Source organism: Rhinolophus ferrumequinum, chromosome 25 (genome assembly GCF_004115265.2).
Source record: "Rhinolophus ferrumequinum isolate MPI-CBG mRhiFer1 chromosome 25, mRhiFer1_v1.p, whole genome shotgun sequence".
In the NCBI taxonomy this organism is placed as follows: Eukaryota; Metazoa; Chordata; class Mammalia; order Chiroptera; family Rhinolophidae; genus Rhinolophus; species Rhinolophus ferrumequinum.
In genome coordinates, this window is record NC_046308.1 from 23,698,309 (window position 1) to 23,725,212 (window position 26,904).

General features: G+C 46.8%; 1 protein-coding gene across 3 annotated transcripts in view; it reads right to left on the reverse strand.

The window, feature by feature from the left end:
- DGCR2 (DiGeorge syndrome critical region gene 2) overlaps positions 1-26,904 on the reverse strand; it is a 78,620-nt gene that overhangs the window by 7,951 nt on the left and 43,765 nt on the right. For all 3 annotated transcript variants that reach the window (XM_033097213.1, XM_033097212.1, XM_033097211.1), the window contains 5 exons: positions 21,334-21,450; positions 18,853-19,063; positions 17,118-17,194; positions 7,042-7,218; positions 3,888-4,091 (listed from right to left, as the gene is read on the reverse strand). In XM_033097213.1, coding sequence (XP_032953104.1) covers positions 3,888-4,091; positions 7,042-7,218; positions 17,118-17,194; positions 18,853-19,063; positions 21,334-21,450 — 786 coding nt within the window. The remainder of the gene's footprint in view (positions 1-3,887; positions 4,092-7,041; positions 7,219-17,117; positions 17,195-18,852; positions 19,064-21,333; positions 21,451-26,904) is intronic.

Below are 26,904 nucleotides of genomic sequence, written 5' to 3' on the forward strand. Positions count from 1 at the left end.
AGCGCCGTCCCAGGAGCCAGAGGCCAGCCCAAGGGTCTCTGGGGACACTTAACATGGCTGGTCCCTCCAGCTCTGGACTGTACCAGACAGAGCTGTCTTCTGGGCTGCTGGTCTCTAGCTAGCCCGGGACCCCAGACAGGATACAGCCTGCTGGAGTAGATGCTGTTAGAACTGAAGGTGCCCTGAAGTCCACCTGACCTGACCTCTGATCTTGACACCAGGTCATTCCTGGTCCTCCCCAGCCTGGATGTGAAGAGCTCCACCCACCATGTCACTGAACTTGGTCACGTGGAAACGGCTCCTAATTGCTGTCGGAGACAGCAGGTGGGGCAGAAGCCCAGCAGGAATCAGAGGCTGGTGTCCCGGATCCCAACATGTGTCCTGCTACTGGCCTCTGCACAGCTGGGCACCTCACCTCTCCAAGCCTTGCGGTCCCAGGGCACCCATGCAACGGGAGGGGAGAGCAATGGGAGAAAGAAGTCGCCCCCGTCTCAGTCGGCACATGGAGTTGTCAGCTGTGTTGTTCTAGCCTATTACGTGTGGTACCCCATGTGGATTCAATTTGTTTCTCTAATGACCCCTGTTGAACATCCTTTCAGGTGCTTGGCTGCCATCTTGTATTTGCTTTGGTGAGGTATCAATTTAAATCTTTTGCCCATTTTTAACAGGATACTTTATTTTCTTATTATTGAGTTTTTAGAGTTCTTACATACTCTGAACTCGAGACCTTTGTGTGATTTGTGTTTTGCAAATATTTTTTCTTAGACGGTGGCTTATCATTTCCTTAATTGTCTTTCAGAGAGTGGAAGTTTTCAATTTTAATGAAATCTTAATTTATCAATTTTTCTTTTGTGGGTCATTCTTTTGATGTCATATCTAAAAATGCTGCCCAAGGTCACAAAGATTTTCCTTCTGTATTCATTTTTCTTTTAAAACACTTTAATTGTTTTTAGAGCATACGTTTTCTTCTAGAAGTTCTATAATTTTATAGATTAGTTTTATAATTTATAAGGTTTTAGTTAGGTCTATGACCAGTTTGAGTTAGTTTATATATATATATATAGCAGGAGGTGTAGTGTAAAGTTCATACTTTTTTTTTTTTTTTTTGCATATGGACATCCAATTGTTCTAGCAACATGTGTTGCAAGACTATCCTTCTTCCACTGAATCACCTTTGTACTTTTGTCAGATAGAGTTGACCATGTAAATGTGGTACTATTTCTAGACGCTCTATTCTGTTTCACTGATTTATGTGTCCATTTTTTTTGCAAATAGCACACTGTTTTAACTCTAGTGACTGTATAGTAATTTTAAATCAGGTACCATGAACCCTCCAACTTTGTTCTTTTTAAAAACCATTTTGGCTATTTTTTTATTGGGGAATATTGGGGATAAGTGTGCTTCTCCAGGGTTCATTCAGCTCCAAGTCGTTGTCCTTCAATCTTAGTTGCAGGGGGTGCAGCCCACAATCCCATGCGGGAATTGAACCGCCAACCATGTTGTTAAGAGCTCACGCTCTAACCAACTGAGCCATCCGGCCTCCCCTCTGGCAGCTCAGCGGCAGCTTGTTGTCTTCAATCTACCCTGTTTCCCCGAAAATAAGACCTAGCCAGACAGTCAGCTCTAAATCGCCTTTTGGAGCAAAAATTAATATAAGACCCGATATGATATGATATGATACGATATGATATATAAGACCCGGTCTTATTTTACTATAGTAAAATAAGTAAAGTATAGTAAAATAAATAAAGTAAGTATGGTAAAATAAGACCGGGTCTTATATTAATTTTTGCTCCAAAAGATGCATTAGAGCTGATTGTCTGGCTAGGTCTTATGTTTGGGGAAACACGGTAGTTGTGGAGGGTGCAGCTCACTGGCCCATGTGGGAATCAAACCGGCAACCCTGTTGTTCACAGCTCGTGCTCTAACCAACTGAGCCATCCAGTCGCGCCCATTTTGGCTATTCTAATTCCTTTGCCTTTCCACATAAATTTTAGAATCAGGTTGTCCATGTCTACAAGAAAGTATGCTGGAATTTTGGTTAAGACTACACTGATCCAAGAACATGGTGTATCTCTCCTTTTATTTACACCTTTGATTTCATTCATCAGTGCTTTATCATTCGTAGCATACAGATAACGCACATATTTTGTAAGATTTAATGCCTAAATATTTCATGGTTTCTGGTGCTATCATAAATGGTACTCTTCTTAAAATGTCAATTTCCAACTGTTCACAGGTAGCATATGTAAATATACTGGATTTTTATATACTGACCTTGTATCTGGAGACCTTGCTAAAATAAAACACACTTAGTTTCCTGTAGATCCTCTGGGATTTTCTATGCAGACAATTATGCTGTCTGCAAGAGGGATGGTGTCATTTCTTCCCTCTGGTCTGGATGTCTTTTCATTTTCTGGCACTGCCCTTGACATGCTGACAACCCTGAACAGAGTGGTAAGAGCAGACACTCTTGCCTTGTTAAAGGGGACACAATCTCAGTTTTGGTGGCAGTACTGCCATCCTTGGGGCAGTATGGGCACGTCCCAGGAGAAGGCACTCGGCCTGGGAGGCTGCCAGGAGCCTGCAGAAGCAAGGCTGCAGCAAGGGGCAGGGCGAGGCCCTGGCTAAGCTGCTCTGGCCGCACAGGAGAGGGGCCTGCAGGCAGCACTCATTCTGCCTTGATGCCCTGAGCACACTGCTCTGCTGACAAGTCCTCAGGGCTGGGTGGGCTCCAAGGCCACACGTACCTAGACTGGTCCTCCTTGCACACCTCTGGTCAGACGTGGCCTCTGCACTCTCCACAGCCGACTGTACACCTTTGATGGGACACGTATCAGAGCACCTGCTTCTGCTGAGCCTTAGGCAGCCGGACACTGCTCTGCCCTCTTGCCAGCAGCCCTCCTGGTGTGCAGGGTCACTGATAACTCTCCACTGAGGGACAGCTCTTGCTGTCATGGCCCTCACACATCAGCTCTGGCTCCCTTCCCAACAGCACTAAGCAAACCAACCCCTCTTCCATGGGGTCCCCAGAGGATGGAGATGGCCACCACGCCCCACCCAAGCTGCTTTTCTTGGACCCAGGGGCTTCCACAAGTCCCTGCCCACGTCACTCTCTCATACTGTGGCAGGCAAGAAAGAAACAGATTCATGCTTTTGATTTACATTTCTCCTGAGATCATGAATTCATACAGAGATGCCAACTGCACGAGTGTGCGGAGCGAGCCAGCATACTGTCTAGAATCCGATGTGCGCTGTGGGTCCTTCAGAGCAGAAGCCCACCTGCTGTTTTTATTGGAACTGGAAGGAAGGTCACCCAGAGACCACATGCCTGCACACTGTCTACCTGCAAACTGCCACCTAGTGGGGAGTTTTATCCTGAAACTGAGTGTAACATTTAATCTTTTCCTTCAAGGTTCTAACAGTAAAAACTGATGACTGTAAGCAATGAAAATTGTTATTACCCTCTACATCACCATACTCAGAAAACAGGAAGAGCTCAAATGGGGATATAAGTTGGAAGTGTTGCTCTGAGTCTTAAAAGGAGAAAGGTCTAAACCATCAGTTCCAGCTGATTTGTGAACATACAGCCACACTCAAGTTCACCAGTGAGTGATACCTGTTACCCGACAGAGAAAATGAGCCACCTTGCAAGGTGGCAGTTAGAGAAGGCCAGGTTGTGTGACACACACACTCACTAGAGTAGCCTACGAGACATCTGCCTACGAGACATCAAAGCCTACGAGACAGCTCTGGGAGCACACACTGCCACTGCTGCTACGCCACGTGCCATGAGCTCTTCCAAGTCCCCGCCACCGAGGAAGCAATAGGCCATGTAGCCTCCAGCCCTGACAGGAGGCTGACTCATGACCCACCATCAGTCTCACCTGGGTCCAGGCACATGAACTTGCAGCACTCCTTGGGATCCTTGCGGTACTGCTGGCAGCCCTGGGGCCGCTCGCACAGGGCAGCCACGCACATCTCCGGCGCTCCTCCATGGCAGGTGCAGCTCAGGCACGGGTCGTCTCCTTTGGGGGTGAAGTAGAACCCTTCATCCACCACATTGTCCTTGATGTCTACACATGTTTGACCTGCCACAGGCACACAGAAGCACACACGTGTGTATTACCAGCAAAATCAGCCTTGACTTACCCCAGGAACATGACAACAGATGAGTTCTCAAGATCAACCTGAGAACCCTCCTGTGAGCCGCTGTCCAAAAGAAGTCACTACAGCACCCTGTGAGGGCAAAGCACACCTGGCCAGGGCACACCGAGCCATGAGTTGGGACAGCTAGGACATTGGAGAGTGCCACACTCCATGGGAAGGCCTGTGGAGAAGTGTTTGCTTTTAAGTTCCCTAACCAGTCTAATTAGGAGAGTTCTTCAATTCTGAGATGCAGATGCCATGCGTCTTAATCATTTTAAAATCAGACTATATCTTGAATGAGTTTCCCAAGAAGCTGCTTGTTCTGCTTGGGAAGACAGTCCACTACTGAGACACACACAATGTGAAACCCAAGCACAGAGCTCAAGTCACTTGTTCAAGGCCAAACCTGGATTAACACTCTGGCTATCTGATGATTAAGCATGTTCTCTTAACACCATTTTACAGCTGCCGCTGGAAGAGTTGACTTTATGTAAACAGAAACTACTGTGGATGAAAAGCACCATTATATAATGATAAAAAGGTTCAATTTACCAGAAGATGTAACAATGATAAGGGCTCACATCCCCAATAATATGATCCTAAGACAGATAAAGCTAAAATGAGAGAATATCACGAAAGAATGGATGAATCAACATCCATAGTGAAAGATTATAACACACACCTTTCTTCAACAACTGATATATCATGTAGCCAAAAAGATTTGAGCAATACTATCAACAAGCCTGAGTTAATAGACATATAAAGAATCCTATAGCCAAGAGTTCAAGCACACATGGAACAGTAACAAAAATGAACCCATTCAAGGCCACAAAACAAACGCTAACAAAGTAAAAAAGAACATAAATATCATATTATCTGACCACAGTGCACTTAAGACACAACATTAAATTAGAGACCATTAGTAAATACAGTATATAATCTATGATTAACCTATGACAGAATGGCTTCCTGGACGGGGGTAAATGTACTGACAAGGTAGGGCCCGGAGGCTGCTTCTGGAACGCTGAAAACATTCCACATCTTGATCTGGGAAGTGGTTACTACACATGTGTACGAATTAATCAAATTTACACTTAAGATTTGGTACTTTATTCTATGTATGAATGAACGAATGAATGAATGATATGGAAAACTGAACCTTAAATGCCTCATATTAGAAAAATTAAAAAGTTAAGAATCTAACTCTAGAAGTCAGAAAGAGAAAAGAGCAAACCTAATTATCATTTGGTAAAAGGACAGAAATTGGCAGCAGAAATTAATGGCACAGAAAATAGATACAGAGCATTGAGAATCAATTATCACCCAAAACTGGTTCTTCGTAAAGATGAACCACAGAGGCAAACCCCTAAGCAAGACTGAGCAAGAAGGAAGGAAGAAAATGTAAATAATATTAGAAGTCAAAAGGAGGTCATAGCGACAGGCATACAAATGCTTCAAGAAATTGTAAGAGAATGCTAACAATTTTGTAACAATGAATTAGAAAATTTAGATTGCATGGGCAGTGGTCTAGATAAATGACTTAGCAATACTCACTCAAAAATAACTAGAAAACTTGACAATATCTACAAATATTAAAGAAACTAAATCCATAGTTAAAATAATCTATACCTGATATCTGTATACACACGCGCATGCACACACACACCTTAGCTCTGTCCACTGAACTGACATAAAAGCAATGAGCGTAACTAGTGCACAGGTGCTCTAAGGCTCCTTGGAGAAAAGGCTGATTCCAGAGAGTATAAGATGAATCTGGAAATGCTCAACGAATGATGGGGACGTGTCAAAAGGACAGCTTGTGAAATATCCAATAGAACTAAAAGGAGAAATAGACAACTCCACAATTCTATTTGTGGACTTGAACACCTCCCTTTCAACAATCCATAGAACTCCTAGATAGAACATTGACAAAGATACAGAATATTTGAATATCACAATCAACCAAGAGGATCTAATTCTCACACACACACTTGCTCTCTCCCTGACCCAACAGCAGAAAACTTTTTTTTTTAGAAACCACATTTTTTTGAAGCATCCATGAACATTCACCGAGACAGTATCCTGGAGGCATAAAACATACCTCAACAAATTTAAAATAACTGTAATCACACAGAAGTTATTCTCTGACCACAATGGAATCAAACTAGAAATCAGTAACAGAAAGACAACAAGACAGTCTCTAAGCACATGGCACTTGAACACCCGCCCCTGCCTCACTGGCTGCATCTGGGTACGATTCCACCCTCCATCCAAGGCGGAGGGGATTGGGTGAGGCGAGGGGGCCCTGCCCTTGGCCAGCACAACCACAGAGCCCCCAAAGCTGAAGAGACCTCCATGTGGAATGAGAGCTGGCAGAGGGACAGGGAAAGACCTGTAACCCCACAGAACGAGGAGGGGGAGCGGTGCAGGACTGCAGAGAGCGGGGAGGGAGTGACCAGGCAGTCAGGGGCTCCTAGGCACCCTGATATTTGGCAATTCCTTCCGTTACCATTCTTATTTAGTCTCCTAACAACACGGAGGTGGGGAGGGCAGGAATTACTGGGGAGGACAGGAATTATTGTTTCTACCCTGGAAAAGAGAAACGAGGGCCAGAGCTGGCAATCGCAGCCCAGGTCACAGAGCTAAGCAGCAGGCCAGGCAGGTTCATGTCAGCCTTGGGTCCCAGCCCAGGCTCTTGCTTTCACCCCCCACACCCCAAGCATCTGTACGCCTTCAGAGTAAGGTGTGAGCCAGGCACAATGCACCTGCCCTGCTATAAAACAGCTAAGTCCACTCAAGGTTGACACCAAGGTCCAGAAATCAGAAAGCCACGTTCTCATGAGAAGCACCGTTCCGTACAGCTCACTAGGGAGCACTCGCAAGGTGGCTTACTTCTTTTACACAGAAACGAAGACTTCTCGTAGCAGTTCTCCGCATGCCAGCTGTGCAGGTCGTGGTGGCGGAGGGTGGGGAAGTGGAAGCACTGGAGCTGGGCGCAGAACACACTGTCACTTTCGGACATGGCCGACGCGAAGATGGGGTCTGGGGGCAGGAACACCTCTGAGGAGCCTGTGGGAGACACAAAAGAGAGGGCTGGACATTAGAACATGTCAACATCCCAATCACATGCAGTCTTCACGGGGACCCAAGCCCCCTAGACTGGACCAAGCGTTAGCTGTACTGTGGTAACGGCATTCATTCACTCACGATCTCACCTAGCTCCTCGGAAAGTGGGTCTGGGCACTCAGCCTACGGGGTCCCCACTCCTGTGAAGCCAGAGGGGCGAGCACATGAAAAAGCCACACAAGGCCGAGAGAAGGACTATGCTTAGCCAGGGATGTTTAAAAGCAGACCAACAACATGAAGAGTGAAGTAATGGGTTATAACACGGTGATGAATATGTATGAGTTCATAAAGATAAAATGAACAAAATAGAGGAGGGAAGGGGAAGGTTCTCGCTCATAATAGTGTATCGACTGATAAATGGAAGACTTGAAAAGGCGCCCACTGCACCTGCCAGGAATCCAGGCAGCATGAGGGCCCCACACCCCCCAGGAGCATGAGCTGACTGTGAACTCCTGGAAAGTGGTGGCTCCCTGGGGCCCACTCCCAGCTCCAGGAAGACGCTCTCCTCCACTCAGCTCCTGCCTTCCAAGCTGGGGATCAGGCGACCAGAACTCTGCTCCCTCACAGCCCAGGGTGGGGGTGTAGTGGAGTGGGGGAGGGCCATGAACCTCTAAGCCTCTCTTCTAAGCCCCAGGAATCTAAAATAGTCTCCTAATCATTCTCCCGTGATTGAACAAATATTGGCAAGCCCCAATCCTGTAAAGGGGCACTTAAGGTAGACTAGGAAACAAAAGCAGGCAAAGAGCCTTGCCTTGGAGAGCTGACATCTGAGTGAGGGTGAAAAGGATGGAGACAGACGATGAACCACAGAATAAGCGAAGCATATGTGATGTTGGGAGGTCAGGGCTACTATAGGAGAAAGCGAGCTGGAACGTGGAGGTGAAGGCAGGCCTCGGAGCAGAGACGTGGGAGCACGGAATGGAGGGAGAGGTGTGCCGACACTCCGGACACTCCTTCTGTTGGGGGGTCCCACACCATCCAGAGGCTCACTGCTTTGCTTGGACTCAAGGTACCCTGCATCTAGCCACAGTCAAGGCTAAGATTTATTATAGTGATACAGGCAAGACACACCAGCAGCAAAGAAAGGAACTGCTCAGGCAGAGCCTGGAGGAAGCCAGGCCAGGCTTCCCAGCACTCCCCCTCCCGGCAGGAAGGTGCCAGCAGCGCTGAAACACATGAGATTTCTGCCCAGGGAAGCCGCCTGGGTGCTAACCCTGTGGGCACTGCAATTCCAGACTCACTGAGGAAAGCCGGTGTTCACCAAAAATGCCACTGTTCATGCAGTGCAGGCAGCCAGCACAGCAGGCTCCACCTAAACCCTGAGCTGGTCCCAGCCACTAGCCAGGGCCAGGCTGGCTATGTTCCCTTCTCCTACACTGCACTGGAGCCCTGAGCTGGGAAACACTGGCCCAGGGAGGGCTTCAGTGGGAGCAAAGTGGCCTGTGGCAAGGCAGGCTAGAGAAGGGCCAAGGAAGAGGTAGGGTGGAGGGCAGAGAGCAAGGGAGCTGCAGGCCCTGGTGAGGACTGGCTTTTGTGGAGGAGAGCCACAAAACTGTGGGGCAGAGGAGGAGAGGACCCTCCGGCAGCCCTGTGAGGAGACGGGTGGGAGCAAAGAGACCAAGATGGTGGCAGTGGCTGCGGTAATTTAGGTGAGTGACATTAGGTCTGGTAGCTGCCACCAGGGGGACAAGTGATGGGATTCTGGACGTGTCTGAAAGGGTGTGAGGTGTGAGGGAAGACCCCTGAGTCTCCAGCTCCAGCAGATTCCTCTCCAGGGCTTGCCACTACTTCCTGACAGCCCCGGCCCCAACATCCTGCCTGCCTGCCTGCAGGTACGGCATGCCAGAGGCATGGCAGTCACCCAAGAAGCCATACAGGCACTGTGCCCTCTACTATCTGCAGAACCCGACAACTTCCTCTGCCCTCACATCTCCTCCTGCACACCCACCGGGCAGCCACCCCCACCTCTGTCTCTGTCCCCTTGTTCCCTCAGCTTGGAAGAACCCTCCTCGCCCAGCCCTGAGGCACGACCTCCCCTTCCTGTCTTGGTACTGCAGCACCCACAGAGGGAGCCTGTACTGGGGCCCCCCAGGGGATCCTCACAAATGCCCGCTCCTGGAGGAAGCTACCTCATTCTCAGGGCTGCCTTCCCTGAGCAGAATCGCAGCCTGGCCCCACTCCAGCCTGATGGTCGCCTTGCCCAGGGGGCAGTGTTTTTGCACTGCGCCTTCTAGCAGATGCCAGGCCAGCCTGGACCCTGGTCCTCTCCGCGGTCCCGCCCTCATTGCTGACAGAGGCTTCTAGATCTGAGGTCTCACTGGCAGGTCCAGGCTGGGTCAGGGTACAAAATAGGGTCACGTCCTGCTGGGGTGTGGGCACCAGAGCCGAGAAGGGCTTCCTAACTAGCACCCCTGATCTCAGCCTCCCGTGACAGGAGCCCCTAGAGGTACACACGCAAGACACGGGGTGGACAAGGGGGGCAAAGCCGCCAATCGTATCTTAAATAAGCAAGTTACACAACACGTAGGCACATCAAACACACAGCATGCTTCCATTGTTATATTTTAAAATAAATATGAAGTATAATAACCAGAAACTGAAGTGACACTTGACAGTAATGATAAGGGGGAGACTTGTGGGAAAATGTGGATGATTCTCTCCAGACAACACAAACCTGTTGTTTTCATACTTTGGGCACAAATGTTATAAAAACGACAGCCCCATGTTGTCTGGCAGTGGCCGCTCTCGGTCTCCAGGGCACACCAGGACCTGGGGCAGTCACATCCTCAAGGTCTCAGCACCCCGGGGCAGGGCTGATGGGCTCGACACACAAGGGCCCAGAGGAAGAGCCTCTCTCCTGGGGGAGAGGCCAGGGGAGTGTGTCCCCGAAGGCCCTCAGCAGCCCTCTCCTGCTCAGAGCTCCAAACGTAAAATGCACACAGGGAGTGGCTCACATGTACAAGAAATATGTGTACACGGGTAGTACCACTCACTCACTCACTATTGTGCCAATACATTCCAAGCACACATACAGGAAAAAGTTGGACAACAGGTAGTTGAAATAAACATTTTTAAATGTCTTCCCTTGATGGCTTCCTACTACCACTGGCTAATATTCTCAAGCACAATCTTGTTTTAGGAAAGGGCTCATCACTGCTGACGAAAGATTTAAACACTTCACACTATCTTTGTGATACACCGAACCTCTCACACCCAGCTGGATCCCGATTTGCACCAGGTCGCACCAGGCAAAGAGCTCCTCCAAGGGGCAGGAGAGTGGGTTCTGCCATTCTCGTATTTGCTTGGGCTTGTATTCTCAGCATTCTCACTCTGCAGATTCTTAGCTGAACTCTTTTAAAATACTTTTAATACGGAAATTTTCAAATACACAGAGTAAATGAATCCCCCATGTAGCTTCAACACTGACCATCCTGCAGTTTGGTTCACCTCTTCCCCCAGCTGGAAGTTCCTCCCCCTGCAGACATCACACCCTACACACAGGTAGGCATCTCCTAAAATCACACAACCACAACGCCACTTTCACATCTAAGAAAATCAAGTCACTCTCTACTACAAACCCATATCTCATTTCCCTCCCTGCCCCCCTAATTTTTTTATAACTCCCCTCCAATCTAGAATGCCATCAAGCTTCATGGGCTACACCTGGGTTTATGTTTCTTTACTTTCTTTGAGTCCAGAACAACTCTCGATGTGGAGCTGTGTCAAGTGTCCAGGTCAGTCAGTCATCTTATAGGGAAATCTCCTTTAGCCACACATTCATTTTGTGGCCACTACTTAAATCCGTAACAGAATGCGAAGTCCACTTAAGCAGGCACAAGCAGCCTGCACATGCCGTACCACGCAGAGCTGCCCGTGTAGGCGGCCCGCTCTTGCCTTGGGGCCGCTCACACTGAGATACTCCTGCCAGCGCTGACATACTGATTCATCTTCTAAATTTAAAGTCACTCTCCTCATGCCCCAGTGGAGCCACGGAGACAAGTGTGCCCATGAGAGCCTGAGGGACCCTTGCCATTCTCATACTACAGACGAACGTCCCACACCCCACCCCAGTTCAGAACACGCTGTCATGCCACTCAGACTCATGATTTTTCTTTTGAACCAGTGTCAAAAAGACAACCACGTCCAGGAGTGTCTACACTGTCCTGGAGGCCAGCACCTTCTGCTTGGGTGAGGGGCTCTGGCCTAGGATTCACATCCGACCTGTGATTAGGGCAGATGAAAAACTACGAGAATTATCCTCTGCAAGGCACACCACGACTCTGGGGCCTGGAAACACATTTATTTGTCAACTATTCCTGTGGGAAACCGAAACAATACTCTTACAAACTTTGGGAATGTGGGTGGTGCTTTCAGTAGGACGTTCAGGGGACACAAAGAGCAGCCCAACAGATGAGAACCGATGAGCGACAGGGTGGGGGAGTGTGTCTTAGGCGACAAGTAGAGAGAGAGGGCACAGCCAGGGTCTGGGTGAAACCTGTGCCAGCATAATGGGACAGGAGGGAAGGACAGGCTGAGCAGGAACTCAGCTCCCACACCAGCCATATTTCCTTTATCTTACCTTGGTATTCTCAAGCGACTCAGCATAAAATCCTAAAAGCAACACCCTTTCTCACACACATACTGTCACACACACACTATTTTAATTCTATCTGCCTAATAGCTTTCTTTCAAATTTGGATTCTAATTCTGAACTTCTTTGTCCTAGAAAGCTTGTTCTGCCCTCTCTAGCTCATGTCAGCTACACATTTTCTATGCTCATCTTAAAAAAATTTTTTTTATTAGTTTCAGGTGTACAAAATAATACAATGACTAGATATTTAAACCCTTCACAAAGTGATAACCACCCCCCCCACAAGTCTACTGCCCCTCTGACATCACAAATAGCTATTAATATTACAATACCATTGACTATACTCCCTATGCTATACTTTATATCTGGTGACTGACTCTCTCTCTCTCTCTCTCTCTAATATATATATGTAATTACAGTTGACATTCAATATTATATTAGTTTCTGGTTAGGCATTTATATAATCTATGAAGTGACCTACCTGATAAATCTAGTGCCCATCTGATACCCTACATAGTCTTTACAACATTCTGATTACGTTCCCCATATTGTATTTCACATCCCCGTTAACTATTTTGTGACTACCGATTTGTACTTTCTAATCCCTTCTCCCCCATCCCCCATCCCCATACGAACTAGCAACAATCAGCTTTTTCTCTGTATCTATGAGTCTATTTCTGTTTTGTTAGCTCGTTTATTCTGTTCTTTAGATTCCACGTATAAGTACGATCATATGGTATTTGTCTTTCTCAGTCTGACTTATTTTACACTTAGCATAATACTCTCTAGGTCCATCCATGTTGTTGCAAATGGTAACATTTCATTCTTTTTTATGCAGAGTAATATTCCATTGTATAAATGTACCACAGTTTCTTTACTCAATGGTCTAATGATGGTTATTTCGGTTGTTTCCATATCTTGGTGCTGCAGTAAACATAGGGGTACATATATTTTTTTTAATTAGTTTTGGACTTCTTTGGATGAATACCCAGGGGTGGAATAGGTAGTTCTAGTTTTAATATTTTTGAGGAACCTCCATATTGTTTTCAATAGTGGCTGCACAAATTTGCAATCCCAACAGTTCACAAGGGTTCCCTTTTCTCCACATCCTTGCCGACCTTGTTTGTTGATTTGTTGATGATGGCCATTCTTACAGGTGTGAGATGGTATCTCATTGTGATTTTTATTTGCGTTTCTCTGATGATTAGTGACGTGGAGCATCTTTTCATATGTCTATTGGCCATCTGTATGTCCTTTTGGAGAAATGTCTTTTCATATACTCTACCAATTTTTAAATTGTTTTCTTTTTTTATGGTGTTGAGTCGTATAAGTTTTTTATAAATTTTGGATTATTAACCCCTTATCAGATGTATCATTAGCAAATATCTTCTCCCATTCAGTGGGCTGTCTTTTTGTTTTGTTGATGGTTTCCTTTGCTGTGAAGACTTTTTAGTTTGATGTAGTCCCACTTGTTTATTTTTTCTTTTGTTTCTCTTGCCCAAGGGGATATATCAGTAAAAATATTACTAAGGGTAATATCTAAGTTTACTTCCTATATTTTCTCCAAGAGTTTTGTGGTTTTGGGTCTTACATTTAAGTCTTTAATCCATTTTGAGTTTAGTCTTGTATATGGCATAAGAAGGTGGTCCAGTTTCATTTTTCGCATGTATCTCCAATTTTCCTAGCACCATTTATTAAATAGATTGTCTTTACCCAATGTAAATTCTTGCTTCCTTTGCCATAGATTAAGTGAGCACATAGGCAAGAATTTATTTCTGGGCTTTCTATTCTGCTCCATTGATATATGTGTCTGTTTTTATGTCAATACCATACTGTTTTGATTACTACAAACTTGTATAATTTAATATCAGGTAGCATGATACCTCATGCTTTGTTCTTATTTCTCAGGATTGCAGTGGCTATTCTGGGTCTTTTATAGTTCCATATAAATTTTAGGGTTATTTGTTGTAGTTCTGTGCAAAACGTCATTGGTATTTTGATAGGGACTGTGCTGAATCTACAGATTGCTTTGCATAGTATGGACATTTTAACTACATTAATTCTTCCTATCCATGAGCATGGTATATGTTTCCATTTATTTGTAGCTCCTTTAATTTCTCTCTTCAATGTCTCATAATTTTCTGAGTAAAGGTTTTTTACTTCTTTGGTTAAATTTATTCCTAAGTATTTTTTTGACATAATTATAAATGGGATTTTCTTAATTTCTCTTTCTGATAGTTCATTATTGGTATATTAAAATGCAACCGATTTCTGAATATTAATATTGTATCCTGCTATTTTACTAAATTTGTTTATTAGTTCTAACATTTTTTTGGTGGAAGCTTTGGGGTTCTCTCTCTATAGTATCATGTCATCTGCAAATAATTACAATTTTACTTTCTGCTTTCCAATTTGGATGTCTTTTTTTTTCCCTTGTCTGACTGCTGTTGCTAAGACTTCCAGTACTATGTTGAATAAAAGTGGTGAAAGTGGACATCCTTGTCTGAGTATTATGTTAGCTGTGAATTTGTCATATATGGCCTTTACTGTATTGAGATATATTCCCTGTATTACCACTTTGCTGAGAGTTTTTATCAGAAATGGACGCTGGATTTTGTCAAATGCTTTTTCTGCATTTACTGATATGACCATATGATTCTTATCTTTCATTTTGTTTATGTTGTGTATCACGTTAATTGATTTGCGGTTATTGAACCAACCTTGTATACCAGGAATGAATCCCACTTGATTGTGGTGTATGATCTTTTTAATGTATTGCTGAATTCGGCTTGCTAATATTTTGTTGAGGATTTTTGTATCCATGTTCTTCAGGGATATTAGCCTATAGTTTTCTTTTTTGTAATGTCTTTGTCTGGTTTTGAAATCAGCGTAACGGTAGCTTCATAAATGAGTTTGGGAGACTTCCCTCCTCCTGGATTTTTTGGAATAGTTTGAGGAGAATAGATGTCAATTCTTTTTTGAATTTTGGGAAAATTCACCAGTGAAACCATCTAGTCCAGGAGTTTGGTGATTACAGATCCAATTTCATTGGTAGTAACCGATATGTTCAGATTTTATTTCTTCTTGATTCAACCTTGGAAGATTGTATGCTTCTATGAATTTATCCATTTCTTCCAGATTGTCTAATTTGTTGATGTACAGTTGTTCATTTTATTTTCTCAAAATGTTTTGCATTTCTGTGGTTAGTTGTCACTTCTCCTCTTTCATTTCTCATTTTATTTATTTGGGTCCTCTCTTTTTCCTTGATGAGTCTGATGAAAGGTTTGTCAACTTTTTTTATTTTTTGAAAAAACCCAGCTCTTGGTTTCACTGATCCTTTGTATTGGTTTTTGGTCTCTATTTCATTTATTTCTGCTCGGATACTTATTATTTCCTTCCTTGTACTCATTTTGGGCTTATTTTGCTGTTATTTTTCCAGTTCCCTTAGGTGTAAAGATAGATTGTTGACTTGAGATTTTTCTTGTTTCTTTAGGTAGTCCTGCATTGCTATGAATTTCCATCTTAGGACTGCTATTGCTGTGTTCCACAGCTTTTGGGTCATTGTGTTTTGATTTTCATTTGTCTTAAGGTATCTTTTTATTTTTTTCCTTCATCTATTTGTTGACCCATTTATGATTTAGTAGCATGTTATTTAGACTCCATGTATTTTTCAGTTTTTTTCTTGTAACTGATTTCTACTTTCATACCACTGTGGTCAGAGTAGACACTTGATATGATTTCAATCTTCTTAAATTTACTGAGACTTGTTTTGTGGCCTAACATGGGGCCTATCTTGGAAAATGTACCATGTACACTTGAAAAGAATGCATACGAGGTCTGACAATTAAGTTTGTGAACATGTTGTAATGATGTTGCTTTTTTGATATAAGAGGGATTATTCATTACGAATTTGTACCAAATGGACAAACAGTTAACCAAGTTTACTATTTGGAAGTGCTGAAAAGGCTGCATGAAAAAGTTAGACGACCTGAACTTTTCACCAACAATTCATGGCTCTTGCATCACAACAATGCACCAGCTCACATGGCACTGCGAGGGGAGTTTTTGGCCAGCAAACAAATAACTGCTTTGGAACACCCTCCCTACTCACCTGATCTGGTCCCCAGTGACTTCTTTCTTTACCCGAAGATAAAGGAAATATTGAAAGGAAGACATTTTGATGACATTCAAGACATCAAGGGTAACATGACAATAGCTCTGATGGCCATTCCAGAAAAAGAGTTCCAAAATTGCTTTGAAGGGTGACGTAGGCACTGGCATAGCTTCCCAAGGGGAGTACTTCAAAGGTGACTATAGTGATATTCAGCAATGAGATATGTAACACTTTTTCTAGAATGAGTTCGTGAACTTAATTGTGCGACCTCATATTCTACTGCTTTGGGGTGAAATGCTCTAAAAATATCAATTAAATCCATCTGGTATAGTGTGTCATTTAAGGCCACTGTTTCCATGTTGATTTTCTGTCTGGAAGATCTGTCCATTGGTGTCAGTGGGGTGTTAAAATCCCCTACTATGATTGTGTTACTGTTGATCTTTGTGTTCATGTCTGTCAATATTCGTTTTATATGGGGGCTGGGGGGGGAGAAGGGTGGAAGGGGGAGCTAATGTACACAGTGTATACAAGTGGACACTTTGGTCAGCATTGCTCAAGCAGTAGTTCGCCGTAATCAGAAGTGTTTGGACACTGATGGTAACCACTTTGAGCACCACTTGTAATTGCATAAGTCAAAAAAACGTGACTTGTATTCATCTTTCATTATCGGTATATATTATTACAATTTTAATACAGTTTTCCTTTCTTAAAATGTGTATACACTTTTTTGGCACCCTCTGTATTTAGGTGCTCCTATGCTGGGTGCGTAGATGTCTACTAGAGTTATGTCCTCTTGTTGGATTGATTCTATGCTCATTTTTATGCCCCAATTAAAGTCCTTAACTCTAAAAGGAGGATGGTCTAGAAATCTGGCTAAGTAAGAGTTACCATGGGTTCCAGAAAAGGCCCCAACCCTGCATGGAGCCTGGAAGAGCGGCTTGATCACAGGGCACCTGCCTGTCATCACAGCCCTCCTCTTGATTTGTGGCCCACTTCTCTCCATGTCTCCTACATGCCAGGTACCACCAGTAAAAAGGGGTCGGAGAGGAGGAGAGATCCCAGCAATATGCCCCTAGTTAGGATGGTATACCCCAATTTCAAACTCAACAACTCTTTTGAAAAACCAAAAAGGCTTACCTTTGAATGCTACCTCCCAGCGACCTTCTAAGGAGTGGTTCCGGCCAGTGATGACATACTGGTAGCCAACCCACAACCTGCAGGGGGGGCAGAAATGCAGGGGACCTCAGCACAGCAGCAGGGAAGCAGCCACTGATTTTGCCTGAGTGTAGTTTAATACTTACTCTGACCACTAAAGCATGAATTTCTAAAGCACTAATGATTTTTTTAAAGTTTTGATACTTAATTTGAATAAAATGCATAAAATTCTAAAACAAATTCACACGTCAGAAAAAGTTTTATCTTGGGTAACTCCTGACAAGACTGTTCTTATTAGCTCATCCAATAAAGCTTTCACATCCTAAGCAAGACCAACCCTATTTGGGGTGACATAGAGCTGGGTGAATACAACTCGGTGAATACACTAAAGGCACAGAATGATAACCTCTACAGGAGTGAATTTTATAGCATGTGAATTATATCTCAATAAAAACCAAGCCCCTGTGATTATTCACTGCAGCGATGAGTAAATCCAGGCTCATGGCCACCTGCTGCGTTTCCTGCTCAGAGTCAGTCCACCCAGGCCAGCAGGTACTCCCGAGCACACATGTCACAACACTGAGGGGGTCCATGCATGTGGACCTGGCCGACTGCCACAGCCACCTCCTGAGGGTGTGCCCCTTACCAGCCCAGCACTGGAGATGCCGTCAGCAGCTCCACCACCACCGGGGGGTAACACTCTGCCTCTTCAGCCTACTGCCAGGCACACACCCAACCTGAGTAGATGGGGCGCTTCCCTACCCACTGGGCTGAGCCCTCTAGCTTCGCCATGGACTCACAACTACCCTGTGAGATAGAGGTGTTATTATTCTCACTTTGTATTAATAGCTGTAGAAGGAAAAACAGTATAATCTCATGATTTGCCAATGTCATGGGGTATGATGGTGGAACCAAACCCAACTTGGGTCTTGAAGGCTCTCTGTCCACTCGACAAGGTCCTTGCATTCCTATGGCAGTAGAGCAGCCTGTACTATTGCTGAGAGGGAGCACTGGCCATCTGGTGACCCCAGGGATTCACTCTCCTGTCCCCAGCGTGTGGATGGGGCCGCACACCACAAGCTTCAGCACACACCTGCCCCCACAACCCGGAGCCTACTGGCAGTCAGCTAGTTTCCATACTTTTCCCTCGATGCCACATAGCCTGTGGGTCAAGACCCAGACTCTGGAGCCAGAATGCCTGGCTCGAAACCCAGGCACACCCTAGCTAGTGTGCCCATGGTCACAGCTCACCTACCTGGGCCCCGTCTTCTCGCCCACTGGTCTCCTGCGGTTTCTAGGAGGACTCAATGAGCAGGCCGATGGAAAGCACTGAGCACGGGGCCTGGCAAAGCCCACCCACCTGCATACCCTCGTGCCGGGTGCATGAAGGCCCACCCTGAGCTGCCCCTCCTGACACAGGCCTGGTCTCCCTGCAGGTCAGCAGCTGCAGCCGAATCCACATAGGGGGACCAACAAAAGGGAAAGGCACAAGGTAACACAAGGTAGCAGCCCATCTCTGCCCCTTCAAGATCCCCACCCCATCTCAATGCCTACTCTAAACTCCTGGATCTCTGCTTGTTTCCAGTGGACGGAGCTGCTATTCCCCAAATGCCCACTGCTGGCTATGCTTTAGGACTGTGCCACGGTGGCCAGAGGCCATATGCTCAGCAAGCACTGGCCTGACCCCCAGGCCCCTGGGTCCCCACCTAGGACTCACTTGTGCTGGTCCTGCCAAGCAAAACTCCGCTCCGGCTGGTCCCATTCCTGGGCCAGGACAAAGCGCAGCTCCTGGTCAGTGGAGAAGGTGGCGAGGGAGCCATTGACACGCTGGCAGGTCTGTGCGGCGTCCCAGTAGTTCTCCCCGCTCAAGTAGACCCTGTAGCAGCTGGCTGTGCCTTCATAGTGGTGCCACCCTGTCGGGCACTTCCCTAGGAAACATGAAGAACGGAAGGGGAGTTGTCCCCCCAAATTAGAATCCTCACTCCAAAATGAAATTACGTATGTTGCTTAGAAATCACCCTAGAGAAATGGAAAAACTGAAGCTGAAGAGGAAAAGCTCTGCCTCTAAGACCATGTACTTTATGAAATGCTCGAGCGTCTCTAAGACACACATGCAATCTAAGGTACAAGTATATTCAGTGATTCCTCCCATTTCTACAAGGTCCTTACTTGGCAGTAAAGACTAGTTGCAGAATTCATTTGGTACAGTGGATTTCATTCTCTGATTAAGTCTGGTTGACAAGATGGCAGAACTCCCACACCGGCTCACTGCAAGGCCTGGCAGTAGCGAGCAGGGGAGGCTCCCTGCCTGCATGGCCCTCGCTGCCCAAATAGCGGCTCTCTCTGGCCACCCCGCAAGCATGCTTACCGCTCCGAGCCTACTCCTTGGCCCTTCTTTTCTGTTCACATGGGTGCTGGCCAGCACTCCCCTGAAACAGAAGCTCAGGAGATCAGAGCTGGAAGGACCACTAAAATTGTAGGACCAACTCCTACCTCCCACAGATGAGAAAATGAGGCCCAACTGGTTCTACAGTGGGCAAAAGTCAAGTAGCCAGGAGTCAACATCTCTGTGAGAAGGGCTGGGCCAGACATCTCCTTACCAGGTGGACCAGACTGAGGGTTGGGAAGGCCCCCATGCTGTGTGGCTGGCCTTGGGTAAGGGCAACGACTTTTAACAAAGCCAGTTAACAAAATGCAATTTTTTAATGTAGCTACATTCTCTGGAACTAGTAAACTTCTTAGAGACTGATGCTCGTGTTTTTATTATTCAGAGCACATATGTATGTAACTTATGAACAAAAGGACAGAGATAACAGGACAGGAAAGGCAGGTCTGGAACCCGAGCCAGTGAGCAGGCCACAGCACTGCTGCAACACAAACACTGGGGAAGCGTCACCCGCCCACGGGGACACCTGCTTACATGTGATGAAACTCGCAGGAGGTCCTTTACTGTAGACAGGAGCCAGCCCTCAGGGACCACCAAGCAGGGGGAGGGCAGGTGTGAGGAGTGTGTGGCATAGGTGTGAGGGTGGAGGATCACCAGGCAGCCTTTACGGTGTATTTCCTAAACCCCCCACCCATGAGGTGTTCCACCTGCCACAACCCCCCCGCCGAGATGGATTCCGTCCTGTCTCCAGGTTAGAGGTGGGGACGCTGAGGTGTGCAGAGCTCTGCCAAGCATCTCGGCTGGCGAGTGGCAATACGGGCTTCCATCCTAGCTCCTCACTCACATCTGGGGTCCAGAGGAAGCCCGCTAGGGACGGAAGCCAGTGAGTGGGGGCAAGGAAGGGAGGGAATGTTACTTTTATTTGGCTCATCTTTTATCTCTTGCACTTTGTGGAATTATTCCCTAGGGAGAAGAGTTGTGATTCCGTGGGACTGAGTCCTGGAGCAGCCCGTGGGCAGCGTGACCTGTCAGAGCCTCAGTTTCCTCACTCGCCAAGCCTGCACTACGCCCCTGCGAGAAACCCTGGATTCAAAGCTGAGCACGGCGTCGGGGCTCAGAGGTCGGCTGACTACCCTGGCTCGCGCAGTCCCCATCAGAGAGCTGAGGCGCCCCACGACAATGGAGCTATGAGGAGCACTGTGGCCCTGCAGGGCGTGACGAGACCCCCGAGGTACCCCCCGCCGTTGAGTGTCAGCCCGGGGGGCTGAGGATTAGCGCGGCAGCCAGCACCGAGGGGCAGCATCCCGTGTCGGAGCTCGTGGTGCAGTCACTACTCGCCACACTACCAGGCACCATCACGCCTAAGCATGTCTGTTTGGCTGTGGTTTGTCTGCCTTTCGACCTTCCTTAAGCATGCTATGCTCTTAATATCAGAGAGAATGCATTAAATAGTCAGTTAAAAATTTTTTTAAAACACAGGTGGAGCCTTCCCACGCCATCAGCTGTACCTGGTCTCTTGAAGCCAGTTTCCATCTGCGGAAGGGCTGCTGCAGAACAGCCCTGAGAGGCAGCTGCCGTGAAAATAAGCAGCCTGGTTCCAGAGCCCAGGTTCCAGTCAAGGCTTCACCACTCAGGCCTTAGGTGGTCTCGGGTGGGTCATGGTGTAGCCTCACTGACTAAAAAAGGATGACACTCCTGACTGCCCTAAGGGACATTTTAAAAGACACACCCCACATCTCTGGCACCAGGAGAGCCAGAGATTGCGTGGGGCCTCAGGCTTAGGTCACGGAACAGGGCAGGTCTGCAACTTACTGCTGAAGCGGACGGGCTGCGCCGCGTGGAAGTGTGTGGGGTCGCCGCCTCGGACCCGCCCCTGCCGCGGATCCACAGCCTCCTTCCCATGGTAAGGACGCGACTCCCTGGTCACTTCTGGAAGCAAAAAGAGAAGTGGGCTGTAAGCACCGCTCCTGCAGCAGCGTAGACTACTCGGGGCTGGGGGGACAAAGTGGGGTACAGCCGACATTCCATTTATTTACGTTTTTTTAAGAACTCTATAAAGTGCTGCTATTTGTATCAAATGGGTCACATGCACTTCTTATTAAAATTATGTCTTAGCAGTCGTCATTTTTTTACTACTACTGTGAAATGAGGTCTCCCCTTCATTGCGTTTTCTAACAGGCTACTTGCTGGTACAGCACAGGGTCAGTGATTCCTGCTGAAAATCCCTCAGCAGGCTGTAGCTCCATGGGCGTTCTTTCCAGAGCCCTGGCTGCCCTCCCGCCCCAGACTGCCTGGGAGCTTCCCGTCAGCATGAAGGGGCACTCGCTGTGTGCAACCCCTCTGCACTGCTTGGCACTGGGCCCAAGTCGCCATCTGTCCACCTTCCTGCTGGGCCTTCTCACAGCCTCAGGGCCAGGAACTCGGTGCATTCCTGCCTCGCTCCCTGGTCCCTGGCACAGGCCCTCGTGTGCAGCAGGCCTCGATGCATGTTTGGAGGTGTGAGCAGGAAGCTGAAGCTGAGGAAGAATGCTAGTTTTATGTATCATGGTCTAAGAGTAACTTGCAGGTCGGTCCTTCCACACGCTTTTTTGGGTTCAACCCCGTCAGAGAAGAACCACTCTGTTCCCTCTCAGAGAAGAGAGGGGATTTACCCAAAGGCACAGAGCAGGAGAGAGCCAGAGGCAATGTACCGCCTGGGGGGCACTTTGGTGTATAGTAAAGGACACCTGTGCAAGGTCAGGACAGTGACAGACTTGATGGGCATAGCTAAACAGACAGAACCACAGATCCCGGAGACCTTGAGCCATTGGTATGCCTGACTGGCCTGAGGCAAAGGACACCGGAAGTAGGCATGGCTTGGCATGGCAAGGGGGCGTGGCATGGCATGGGGGGGTGGGGGGACATGGCGAATCAAGGGCAAGGGGTTGTCGGGTGGGGCAGGCTCCCACAAACCCACCTTCCCTGACTCTGTGACTGGCAATTAGCCCCACTGTCTAAAGCTTCTCCAGCTGTCTGGTTCTGCTAGTAGCACACACTCTGATATTGTTTTCTTTTCATAAATAATCTATTTTTTTTCTCATTATAAAATAACAAACACGCAATGTGAAATATTTGAGAAATTATGAAAGTTTGAAAAGAGAAAACATAATAACTTAAAATTATTACATTAGGGTCCACCCTTCTAAGTCTTTTTTTCTACATAAATCCTTAAAAATACTGGGATCACATCAAACACTCTAAGCTTAAGAAGATCACTTTTAATGGCTGCATACTATTCTGTGAATAGATTCCTTTAATTACCACAATCTCCTATGGTTCAAAGTTCAGGTTGCGTGCATTCTTCCATTACTCTACGAAGGGTTGGACTCTATGATACAGAAATCTCTGTGTGTGTATCATTATTTTCTTCTGAGACACTGGGCAGTCACAAGCCCTAGCAGCTTTGGTTCCTTCCCCCACTAAGTGTTCAGGAGAGTATTTCCAGCAACTTCTCAGGCATGTGATGGGGATCAGGTGCCATTAGGCTGCAAATCATTCGAAAATATAAAATGTGCTGCCAGCGTCTGAGAAAAGCGCAACACAAAGACCTCAGAGGAGAAGCATGTCAAGGCCTCTCAACCACCTCACCTGCTGCTGCCCCGGCGGGAGGTGGCCTGAGGTGACAGTTGCTCTCTTGCAACACCTAGCCCGAGGTGCCGGCGACACCCCCTCTCTGGGACTGGGGTGCCCCATGTACACGACCTGAACACTACTGCTCCGGGGAAGAGACTGATGGCTCGGGCACAGGGACAGCACTACAAAGGCCCCCCCGCACCTTCCCCAGGGAGGCAGAGGATCGGGAAGGTCCCCACTGGCTTCTGAGGGAGGGTGGACTTAGGATGGGGAGACAAGGGAGAACAGAAGGGCTTCCTGGCAGAGGGCACAGCTCGGGAACAGGCAGGCATGTCTGGGACAGGCTTGAGGACAAGCTTGGGTGTAGTGGAAGCTACACCTAAATGTCGTTGTCTCCCTTCTGTCTGCTCAAACGAGCAAGACCTGCCTGCGATTCCACTCTGCTTTTTGGCTGCCTCCCTAGACCAAGCATAGCACCTGGTATATGACAGGCCAGAATGCTCACAGAAAGACAGACGGAAATAAGACAGAGGGGAAAAGAGAAAGAAAAGGTAACATAGCATTCTTTTGGGTCACACAGGCACTGAACCCCAGGGAGCCTGGACGCTGACTTTGCTGGAGTGAAGCCATCTGCAGCCTGGGCGGGTTGAGTGGGGCAACAGGTCACACAGTTACGGGAAAAAAGCCTAGTGTTGATGGAGGAAGCTACTTTGTGACGAGCAGGCTTCTCTGCGGTTCAGGAAGCAATTTTGAGCCCTTTCTTTTTCATCATTTCTCTTCTTATCCAAACGTCCACATCTACTTCCTCAGCACTCATTTATTCAGTGCCTAGTACATGCCAACCCAGAAACCCACTAGCACAGACACAGGCCTTGCCAGCAAGAAGGGGAAGGGTTTGGCTGAGGGGTGGTGCTGATGACATACGAAGGATTTCCAAATGTGCTGGAAGAGCAGGAGATGGGGGCAGCTGGGGAGGAGGCAAGAGCACAGGATTAGCACCCTCTGGCCATAAAGAATTTCCTTCTGAGACCCAGACACTGTTCCCCCTAAGGGTCAGCTGGAGGCTGTGCAGCTCCCACCACTGAGCCAATTCATGCGCAACTGTGCAGACACCCCAGAGCAACTTTTCCTTTCCCTCTGTGCCCTCTCCACCTGTGTGCCAGGCAGTCACAGGCATGGGGAAGACAGCAGAGGGCAGTGAACAACACAGCGGATGATCCTGTCCTCCCTCAGTAAGAAGTCACGCTTTCCTCGGCCCTCCTTCTCTTCCATCCAGCAACTGGACGTGACTGGGATGGGGCCAAGTCCAAGTGCACCCCCACCCCCAAGCCCGACCCTGAGGTCTTAGAAAGAGTGCTCCCTGCACCACAGTCTGCAGTTTGTGCTCTTCTCTCTTCTGATGTCCTCACCAGGACTTCAGAGAAGTTCTGGCTCCAAAGACTGAATGGGAGCCCACAGAAGATGTGAAGCAAGGAGAAAACAACATGGTTGACTTGTTACTGGAAAAAAAACCCCACCAAAAAACGAGGAAAAGGGAAATGTTTTACAGACAGGAAAGTAGGCTCAGAAATGTTATGAGACTTGCTTCAGAGCAAAAGTGTAAACAGGGGAAGTGGGTTCTCCTGTTCCTCCAAGTCCACAGGACCTGAGCCACCCCCACCTCACAGCCGGCCACCTGAAGCCTGTCTCCCCAGGGCCCCTTGGGCAGCCACCTCCTCTCCTGGCATCCAGCTCCACTGGGGGTGCCAGGCATGCTGGGCTTTCTGCTTCCCAGCAAAGGCCTCAAGGGAGAGCTGGGGGTGCTGCTGAAAAGCATCGAGTCCAACAGGAAAACTGAGTCAGGGCAGGCAGTGGCATGCTTGCTTCCCAACAGCATCTGGCCAGAAATTAGAATTATTTGTAAATAAAAGACAAAATGTGAGCGATTCGAATTTGTGTTCCTGGAAAATTAAAATCTGTCCAAATACGGCATTAGGGTCCAGATGGGCTTGTTCTGCTCCGAATGAAGAAGAGGATAAGACGGACAGCAGCCTCTTGAGCACTCCGAGCTGTCAGGACACACAGCACTTTTGACTTTACACCAAAACAGGTTTCGAATCATGGTCAAAAATCAGGTATAAGTCAAATCATACTTGCTTACCAAAACAGGATTTCTAACCTCAGAGAGCCTAAAAATATAAACTTCCTAATGGTTTTTCCATTATGTCATATATGTTCCTTATACTGACTCTTTTCCCTTCTGGTTAGGGCCAGGCTGTCCTCGCTAATAAGAATCTCACTGAGGCCCAGTGACCAGAGATCTGACTCCGTCCTATCAAGGTTTTGAGACCTATGCTTCTGAAATACCAATTTGAGCACATTTGTTTTTTCCCATTTTATGCCCCGGTGGATAACATACAATGAAACATAGAATAACTGCACAAAGACAGACCTGGAAGCTCCAAGTTCAAAACCTGCCTCCTGCCTGTTGTTCTTGGGTCCACAAATGTCTCAGGCACAAGTTCACAGAGGGAACATCTTACTTTCTGCTACTGCCTAGAACAGGAGTTGAAGCTACCAGATAGTCCTATGACATGTAAGCTGTGGCCTTTCTTGGGGCCTCACCCACGCGTAGAGATACAGCAGAAGCGGACTGGCCCGAGGAACTCCTCACCCCAGGTCTTAATTCTTACATATGTAACGTCACAAGGCGAAACACAAAACCCTGCCTCCCCTCTTCCCAGCCCCGTGCCTAACCCATTTCCCAGACACCTGTTTTACTGATTTCTCCTGATATTTGCATCCGTATTTCTAAAAAGGTTTACACAGCTATTTCTAGTTTTATCCATTTTAAATGTTACCCACTGACTTATGACATACACTCTTACCCTCCCAACAGAGTACAAGCAATTTCACAATTAAAGTCAGTAGAATAATGTAAGTATTCTTCACTTGTGAGCCAATTCGCATACTAAGGTTATTTCAATTCTCATACAACTTTCTCTTCTTCCTGGAGCTAATATTTGCATTGCTTTTAAATTTTACTTGGTTTTCTGTATATCTACCACTAATTTTTCTAGCTGCTACAGCAGACAACAAAGGCTAGCAATACAATTTTTTTTAAAAAAAATATGCTTTCAAAATACAGAGGTGCCAAAAAAAGCAATAAAAAATTTAAACACTAAAAAACACTGCATCTGAGTGTCCCAGCTCCACTTTGTTTCCTGGAAAACTCTTCCTATGCCCCCACCTTCAGCACCAGTGTGAACGGGCTGCCCTCTGGCCTGGAGCACGGCTAGGATCCTGGGGTCCATTTGTTGTCCTCCTGCACTGGGACCCTGTTTCCTGGACCCCACGCCATCTTCTTCTTGCTTTACCCTCTCCTTTTACAAGATCACATCACCCTACGAAAGGGTTGGGCAACTTTTATGAGTTGCTCCATATATGAAAATTTCTTTATCCTCAGGCACAAGTGGTTTCTGTAGGTATAAAAATCCCAGATTAATAATATTTTTGAAGCTTCCGGTTATCAGATTGAACAATCATATTTATTAACCTCTTAGTCTCTCATGAAACTCACTGCAACAACAGTAATGGGCCTTTAAAAAAAAAGGCACATAGTAACAAGGACAGACAGAACAGGGAAGAGGATGACACAGTTCTAAAACTTGGAAAACAGAGGACAAAGCGACCATATTGTAATCTGCCTGGGGACAATGCCTGTTTATGCCCATTGTCTCAGCCTCCTACCCTGAAGTTTTTAGTACTTGTGAGTCTCAAAAATGTTTTATT